Raw genomic sequence first — 9,578 nt, 5'->3', positions numbered from 1 at the left:
GCTTGAATAAAGCCAAGCATGGGGTAATGTAGTAATAACCCCAAGTACGTACTTATGGTTATGTTGGAGCCTAATTATTAATTGGGTATTGTTTGACGTTGATAGTTCAGGAACCTGTCAACCAACATTGGAGTCTTATCTGCGGGACTTCAGCAATGTCAGGTGAGTCTTCTCACCATACCCATGGGTCCAAGGCACCAAGGTCGGCCCATTATGTGATCATGATATATGTGTTGGTCTTTATGTGACTTGATATGATATATGATTTGTTATGATATGTGATTGTGTGTTTTGCGTGGAAGACCACGCGGGGAGCCCGTGGCATTGGATATAAGACCATGTGGGGTAGCCCATGGCAGTCCTAGGTAAAGACCATGTGGGGGAGCCCATGGCATTAGATGTAAGACCATATGGGGTAACCCATGGTAGTCCTAGGTAAAGAGCATGTAGGGTAGCCCATGACATTCTACATGTTTTATGTATGCATGGATAATGTGATGTATGTAGCTTTTATAGCTAATATGATATGTGGTATACGGTAGAGATAACTTGTACAACTAAAGTGATATGTGTTATGTGGATTGTGTGTTGAGTATGCTCTGGGGAACTCACTAAGCTTTGTGCTTACGGTTTTCAGTTTTGGTTTCAGGTACTTCATTTCAAAGGAAAGGAGTCGGCTTGATCGCAACGTATCACACTATGTTTTCCGCACATGAGATCTTTGGGATTACACTCTGATATGATTTTATGATAATATGTTTTGATTATTGACACCTTGGTTTTGACATGAGATATTAATATGAATGTTTTTATACTGATGGTTTTATATAATAACTTAATTAAAAAGAAATTTTTGGTCTTGAATTTTGGGACGTTACAAGGTGGCATCAAAGCCTTGGTTTAAGGGATTCGGGCACACTCTTAGGTGTGTTTGAACTCAAACTAAGGACTTGGTATGTAAATTTTAAAAAGTAAAATCATTTTATAAAAAGAAGTTTGAAAAGAGAAAAGAACTTTGAAAAGAACAAAGTGTGTGATGCGTGCAATCAGTCGAGCTCAAGTAAGTTTCCTAGAATGCCCACATATGTTGTCTGTTATGATTTGATTATGAATATGTGATTCACATGCTAGTTAGGGCTAGAGGAGATGCCTGTGTATGTTGTATGAGCCGGTAGACTTGCATGCTAGTGCTGAGTAATCAGCAATAGGTTGGCTTGATATGTGATGCTTGTAGGGGCGAGAATATTGGATGTCATGCTGGAATGAGAATGATAATTGGTATTTGTAAATGTTATGTGTATGCTTTTAAAATCGTATACGGTTAGGATCTTATAGCATTAGAATAATTTATTTGGCCTTATTTCATGTTCCTTGTTTGGTTGTGGTACTAGGGTAGAGTCTATTAGATCCCGTTCTGTGTATAATTCGCATGCATAAGGCAGTCGCCAGTGAGGATGGATGGATGTGGATAGCATGAGTTGTGGTATGTGGGCGGAATGTTCTTCGATAGTTCCTTGGATCGTAGTGTTACTGCATGAATGTTGCTTGCTTTGTGCTTTGTGGAACTCTTGAGTGATGGGAGTCAGCTACTAAGTGGATGTGACGATATCCAGGAGGTGGATGGCTGGCATCATGGGGAGTTCTTCAGCAGTTGATAGCACGACGAGGTCACGAACCTAAGAAAGCCTAGGATATGATTCAACAGGTTAGTAGTGAAGACTAGTCAGACTTGGGTGCCAGTTTGAGGAAGTGACTTGGAGGATTCAGGAGGATTGCTGAGGAAAGTATGGATAGGTGTGGAAGGTAGTATTGGCCCCGTGCTACTAAAAGTATAGGATCCATACTCGAATCGGTGAGAGTATTGGAGAATCTGAGAAGCTTTAGGGAGGAATTTGTGACCCAGTTTAGGGATAGAGGGTGTTTCAGTTGTTGCAGCTCAGCCGTTGGCGAGTGAGCTAGTGAGTGTGACATGGTGTCAAACCCTGGAGGATATGACTTCCAGGAATTTGTAGATGCGAGATCTATTTGGAGCACTATGACAAGAGAGGGTCGTGTCAGGTGCGTATAGTAGAGGGTCCCGGGAAGAGACCCATGATTTTTGATCATTGGGTGAAAGGACAGTAGGGCCGGATTCAGTGCAGCACGTACGGAAAAGTACACAAGGGAGTTTGTTGCTCCAAGGGTTTAGGGTGCTACAGGTGTGGCAGGGTTGATCATGACAGCTGAAGGTGATCAGTATTTCTCCATATGTTACAGGTATGTCATCTTTTTTTGCTGATAGATGAATTTTAGGGATATGTATCGATTTAGGATTCTGAGTGAGTTTGGATAAGTCAAATCTCGGGTTGGTTTTCTGCTAGTGTTTGGGTTATCAAGGATCACATATGCCATCCAGCATGCCAAAAAAAATCCTTGATGAATCCACAGAGGGATGCATCTTGCGGAGTAGGTTCTGCGTGTACCGTTACCATTCTGGATCTTCGTAAGGATCTATGCGGGGTATTATTTAGAGGATATTCGTTTAGGGTTAGAATGATAGTTCTCTAGTTAAGTCATCGTTCAGATATGGTCGATAATTGTCTATGGAAGAACTTTAGAGTTCAAGGCACCATCGTTGCTAGGGAAGGATTGGTAGCATGAAGATTGTGGAGTCAGTTGCGAGTGTGGGACTCATGGGTGTTCGGTCATTGGATGTCCAAGAGAATTGCATTTCTCGCATGGGTTGTGTTTAGTTAGAGTTCAGTGGTGCTGCAAGATTGGAAGTGAGAACGAGGATCCGTCAGCTAGGGTGAAGATTAAGGCCTTCAATTGACAACATGTGAGATGGATTGAGGTGTTAGACCGGACCATATTTCAAGAGTACTCATCAAGACTTTTGAGGATGGGCGATCTCAAGGTGCAACCGGTAATTAATCGCTAACATTGGTAAGCACATGTCGTCATCAGTGGGATATTAGAAAGCGAGAAGGATTGGGAATCCTTCAATTCTCGCATGTCGTGAAGACTTAGTCGAAGGATTGGGAATCCTTCAATCCTTCTCGCATGCCGAGAAGGATTGAGAATCCTTCAACCTCATGTGTTGAGCTTTCTGGTTCGGTTGCTGCCTTCTAATCTCGAGCTAACACTTCATAACACTCAATTCTTAAGCATACTAGGCTTAGAACTCATTAAAATGACCCTTAACAAGGCTAAAAGGCAATAGAAACAAGTCCGACTTTTGGTTGAATGGATTGACTTGACAAGATAGAAATTTACGGGTCGTCACATCGTCCCCCCGTTAGATGGAATTTCGTCCCAAAATTAGCTTTCTTAGCAGCACTCCTGGGGTCACGCTTCTCTGAATAGCAGAATACCCACTCATAGACCTGGAAACTTTGCTCTGACACTCACGATACGATTCATACTTGGTCCATCTATCATCACCTCGTGCATATAAGTCATATATAATTAGGATTAGTAAGACGGTCGGATGTGCGACTCTTCCCCAAGTCCACAACCATACAAGGAATAGGAGATAGGGCGGAAACACACATACTAAATCTACATAATCATAATTATATACCACCCTTGCGCATACACGTAATAGTGATAGGCGGGCTGTATTCGTCTTGAGCCTCTGTGCTTCAACTTGATCTGTTGGACGAGTGGTAGTTCGAGAAGGTCTGCTAAGTGAATGCCCAATTAAAATCACCCCTCCTCTACACCATAATCAACCTGGAAGGCCCAAGAAAAAGAGGAGGCAATCTGTTGAGGAGAAAATCCAGAAGAATGGAGACAATGGTGCTGGTGGGAGTGGGAGTTAAAGCCATGTTACTAGTAGGAGTGGAAAGCTTACAAGAAAGTTTATCAAAGTAACTTGCAATAAGTGTAAAAATAAAGGGCACAATGCTAGAACTTGCAAAGGCCAAGGGGGTAAGTTATGAGATTTCAATGGATTTTGATGCATGTAAGGGTATAAGTGTCTTTTTGGGATAATGTTATGTTTATGTGTATTGTATGTTTAGTACTTGATGTGTTTTAGGGTTTAAGCAATTTGGATGTTATCTTTGGTACTTAATAGTGTACCCCTGTGATGCATGGGAACAATTTAGATTGGATTTGATTTAATGGCTTATGTTATGTTTAATGTCTTGATGTTATTCTCATGTATAATTTCATGTTGTAGAACTTGACCAATGTGCCCTTTTAAACAAAACATACAATTGTCATTGATAATGTGTAAACCAAAAACAAATTAGAATGGTCAAAATGTACATACCAAATATAATTACCATTGACAAATTCTTGCAAAACATGGCTTACATTGCTTACATTTTAACCACAAAAGATTACCACAAAGTACTGCCCAAAAGATTACATTGCTTAAACAAGATACTACCCAAAACATTAAAACACTACCCAAACCATTACACTTCAATCTACTTCTTAGAAACCACAAAAACCATTACACTTCAATCTACTTCTTATAAACCAGAACAAACAAACAACATCCAACTGCATAACAGGTAACATTTGAGTCTTGTGTTTTGTGACTTCAATTTGTTGATTGACCTCAGCAGCCCATATATAATAGCTTTTGAACGTGCACACACTAGACGATCAAAACACCCAATAAATTGACATTTGAATCCCTTCAAAATTAAATAAACAAAAGAAAATCGTAACATGTAATGGGAGATTTATGCTGAAATCCAAAAAAAAAACTTTTGCGTACCTCAGTAGGGCATCCCTAGAAGCGTCTACCTAGATTTTTGTCAGTCCATGTGGTGCAAACTATGACTATTTTACCACAAAAACAAAGCACCATTTTTGATTTTGATTTCTTGAAGAAATCGAAGACGATCGCTTTGTTGAAGAAGACACAATTGAGAACGACGACAAAGAGGGATCGTGATTCGTTTTTATAGGACTCTTTTATTAATATAAAATAAGGGGCATAAATAGGGAATGACCAAAATACCCCTAATTTGACTAGTCAAACATAACATAACGGAGAGAAACAGATGAAAGTTAACCCTTTGGACAAAAGACGCAAGAAAATGAAAACTTTGGACTTGTGACACTAGCTTGAACTTTTTTGGACTAAAGTGACAATTTTGAGCAAACTACAGAGACCATTTGTGCAGTTTTGTCTTAACAAAACTAACCATTGTAAACTAGGAACAATATTGTCGACAAAAATAATCAAGTTTTTATCTATTTTTTGAAAAAAATGACCATTTGTGCCAAATGACGGTTCGAGACTAATCAAAAATATAAAATATGTATATGTATATTTTCTCAATTTCATCAAAAAAAAACTTTAAAAAAATTCTTAATGTTCATTTCGAATCGTCGTGTTCCAATCAAATATCATATTTTAAGTTCTTTTATCATATCTAATAGTTGTGAAACCCGTATATTATACGGGTTAGTTAAAACATAATGTTAAATAGGAGCGATTAAATGAAGAATATTTTTGAATTTGAAATGTGAAATAAGTGAAAATTATGAAAAAAAACATGCAAAAAATAAATTAATTAAAATTATGTGTTTAATTGTTAGACCCGTGTACTAAACGATTTATTATTATAAAATGATAAATACAAATGTTTAAAGTGTAAATTTATTTGAAATTGAAATTGAAATTTCAAATTTGAAATTAATAATTATTATAGTAGGTTTAATTTATGGAAACTAAATTAATGATATAGTAGAAATGAATAATGAAGTAATTGACAAGTGGAAAATAAATATATTTCAAAATTATGACAAAATGACATGTGGCCAAATAAATGAGTGAATGCCAAGTGGCAATAACATTTTCATTTATTAGGGTAGATAGTTGTGAAACCCGTATATTATACGGGTTAGTTAAAACATAATGTTAAATAGGAGCGATTAAATGAAGAGTATTTTTGAATTTGAAATGTGAAATAAGTGAAAATTATGAAAAAAAACATGCAAAAAATATATTAATTAAAATTATGTGTTTAATTGTTAGACCCGTGTACTAAACGATTTATTATTATAAAATGATAAATACAAATGTTTAAAGTGTAAATTTATTTGAAATTGAAATTGAAATTTCAAATTTGAAATTAATAATTATTATAGTAGGTTTAATTTGTGGAAACTAAATTAATGATATAGTAGAAATGAATAATGAAGTAATTGATAAGTGGAAAATAAATATATTTCAAAATTATGACAAAATGACATGTAGCCAAATAAATGAGTGAATGCCAAGTGGCAATAACATTTTCATTTATTAGGGTAGATTCCTATTAGCAATATTTTTAAAGTTCGATAGATTTGAGAAAAAAACAAAACGTTTTTTCAAAACTTCCAAGTTGTTCATCAAACCTTTGGAATTGTTTTCAAATTTTGGAATATTTTTTTTGTAAGAATCTGGAATTATCCGAAATATACATTTTCATTAGTTCAAAAAAACTCGAGAAATTAAATATTATTCTATCATTTCTTCCTACTTATGCTTCTAATCATATGAATTGTTGACGAATACTTTAAGACACTTGTTATATTTTCATATAAATAGTAAGATGATTAAAAAAAAATAAAAAGATATTTAATTTCTCAAATAACATGCATCCCAAACAAAATAATCATTCTCTAAAATCACAAAAAATTTAGTTATTTTTGTTAGCAATTTTGTTCACAATGTTACTATAGTCAATTAGGGATTCCATTTATTTAACAAAATCAATAATGTTATTTTAGTTACTTAAGGACACCCTTTATATAACAAAAACAATAAACTATACAAATGATTAACGATTGTGATGCTCTATTACTAGTACTATCACTTATTGTTATGGCAGCATTAATTTGACCATTATCCATATGTTGGAGTATGTGTTACGATATCACACAAGTGTAGTTGTTGAGAGACAAATCCCATCGTTAAAAACAAAAATTAAATTCTGATTTGTATTAAAAAAAGAAAAAAAAAAAAAAGAAAAAAAAAAAAGAAAGGGAAGAGAGTAGCAACATTTGTCAAAGAGCGTGTGCCAAGAAGAAAGAAATCTTCCTCATCGTTTTGATCCAAATCCAAATTCTTGTTGGGTTCAATCAAATTCAATCAACTTCTGCTAATGGCACACATTTCAAAAACCCAATTTCTACATCAACAATCAGATGAATCAGAACACGATATACTCCAAGAAGATGAAGGAATTTCATCTGAACAAACCCTAGACAACACCATGACTAACTGCTTTACTTTGGTTGAAGACGATGATCTCGTGAACGTGGAGGAGGAGGAAGAAGAAGACGTTCCTTACACCTTCAATTTCGATCCGTTTTCTCCGCTCAATTCATCGTTTTTCGTTCCGTCATCTTCCTCGTCCTTTTGTTATCACCACCAACATCATCATAATCACCAGGTAAAATCGAATTCGAATTCGAATTCATGTTCGTGTTGCTCATCTGAATCGGAATCAGAATCCGCATCCGAATTTCCGGATTCAACTGTTTATCCGGATTGTTTGTATGGTGACGATGAAGAATACGACCAAATGGATTTCATCACCGATTTGTTCGACTCTCGTGGAGATACCGAGCTTGTTTCTCGCCGGTTTTCGAGCACCGATGTAGGAATCAGCGTTTCTGAAGGTAGTCCGATTGATGACGACAACGACGATTTCGTTTCCAGTAATATCGAGCATCTAGGGTTTGAAGGCGGCGGTTTAAGAGTCGTCGGAATCGAATCGGACTCAGATACAGAAGAATTAGGTCAAGTTAACGATAGATTTCAACACAGTGAACCGAATCTCGAACGTTTTTGGGATTGTTCATCTATCGAGAGAGAAGAAGCAGAAGCAGAAGCGACTTCTAGGGTTGACGAGAGAGACGGATTAAGTTCCGTGATTGATCGAATCGAAGAGATTTCCGTTTCATCTGAAATTTCCTCAGAAGGAGACGCCGCCGTTGGGGTTTTGGAATGGGAGATCCTTCTAGCTGTCAACAACCTTGAAAGAGACCTCGAATTTGAAACCGAAGGAGGTGAGGGTTTTGTTTACACAGCTGAATTCGATACTCTAATTGGTCAATTCGTGGAGACTGTTCGAGCTTTAAGAGGTAGTCCTCCTGCTTCCAAATCCATCGTGGATAATCTACCATTGGTGACCTTAAAGAACAACAAAGATTCAAAACAAGATGACGACCATGTCATCTGTGCAGTTTGTAAAGATGAAATTTCGATTGAAGAGAAAGTGACAGAGCTTCCATGTCGTCATCATTACCATGGTGACTGCATCCTGCCATGGTTAAACATTCGTAACACATGCCCTGTTTGCCGATTTGAGTTGCCCACAGACGATGTTGAGTATGAGAGAAGCAAGAACAGAGTCGATGCTGTTGTTGTTGATGATGATGATGATGATGTTGAGCTTCGAGTTGGGTATGGTTTTCAACTTTCACCTTGATATTATATATATGATATTATGTGTGTATATCATGATATCTGTAAATAGTTTGTTGTTAGTTTTATCGCAATGCAATAAATTGCGTTTGTTGTTGTGAAATGTGGTGTCTTTTTTCATCAGTGTTTATGTTAAGTGAAAATAAATTTGAATTTCATAAGCTTTCGAGGAGTTACATTACATCCAAGGGGGAAAGATGGCCTAGAAAAGAACTCCTGCACAAAAAATCTATAATATCGTTACCTTAGCTTTTTGAGATTTAATTTTTTCCATCTTAGCAACGTCACCTAATTTTGATTTAATAAGTTTAATCTTGTTTTTTAAATAAAACAAATTTGCTCTAAACTGGATCAACTACAAACCTCGACACGACCCCTCTAACAACATCTCAAAACGTTCCGGTTATAAGCAAGAATTAAAAATTTTAAAAGAAGAATAAAAGCTTTTGAAACTTGTAAAATCTCAAAACTATCAAAAATGGCTTCAGAAACTATATAATGATCGAGCTTAAGGGCTGTTTGGTAGCCTATTAATTAAAAAATTAAGAGGCAACATCTTATTATTAAGATTAAGAGTGTTTGGTTGGGTATGAATAAAAGCGTTTGAATCTTTTGAAAGCGTCTTAAACTTTCAGACTTCAACTCATATCTGAAAAAAAAAAAAAAAAACGTGGTCTTCTCTCGTTTGCCCTTGTACGCATCCGTCTATCAAACATACACCTGCCTTCATCATCCCTCTGATCTCCTCCCACATCTGACCAAATCCAGTGCCGATAATCTGCTCTCACCTCCTCCCATCGTCGACGTCGTACAACATTGTTGCCCCCATCATCGACCTCATACACACGAGTTTCTCACAGCTTCTGATATCGACTTCTACCACCAAGGTCAGACCTCCGAAGCCAATCTCCGACAACATTAGCTTCGCCAACGCTGGTATCCTCCCTTGACAACACCGATGACCGCCACTCAACCTCCGTTGCGCACCACGTTTGTTTTTCTCTAATTTTCCAAAAATCGATTTATGTGAACTCGGTTTTTGAAATCGTTTGAACACTGATGGTTTTTAGGGTTGCTAGATCGTTTCTGTGAAATCTACACATGAAATTGTTTTTTCCCTTAATTTGTTGTTAGCTTTGATACATGATTTTGAATA

General features: G+C 36.6%; 1 protein-coding gene across 1 annotated transcript; it reads left to right on the top strand.

Moving 5' to 3' along the window:
- The first annotated feature begins 6,938 nt into the window (after positions 1-6,938).
- LOC145037109 (uncharacterized) lies at positions 6,939-8,583 on the top strand. Its single transcript, XM_078985680.1, has one exon. The coding sequence runs from the start codon at positions 7,095-7,097 to the stop codon at positions 8,424-8,426; it is 1,332 nt and encodes a 443-aa protein (XP_078841806.1). The 5' UTR covers positions 6,939-7,094; the 3' UTR covers positions 8,427-8,583.
- The last annotated feature ends 995 nt before the right edge of the window (positions 8,584-9,578 follow it).

This window comes from Lactuca saligna, chromosome 3, assembly GCF_052625555.1.
Source record: "Lactuca saligna cultivar CGN05327 chromosome 3, ASM5262555v1, whole genome shotgun sequence".
Lineage (NCBI taxonomy): Eukaryota > Viridiplantae > Streptophyta > Magnoliopsida > Asterales > Asteraceae > Lactuca > Lactuca saligna.
Note: the sequence above shows the minus strand (reverse complement) of the source record. Positions and strands in the feature narration are given on the sequence as shown.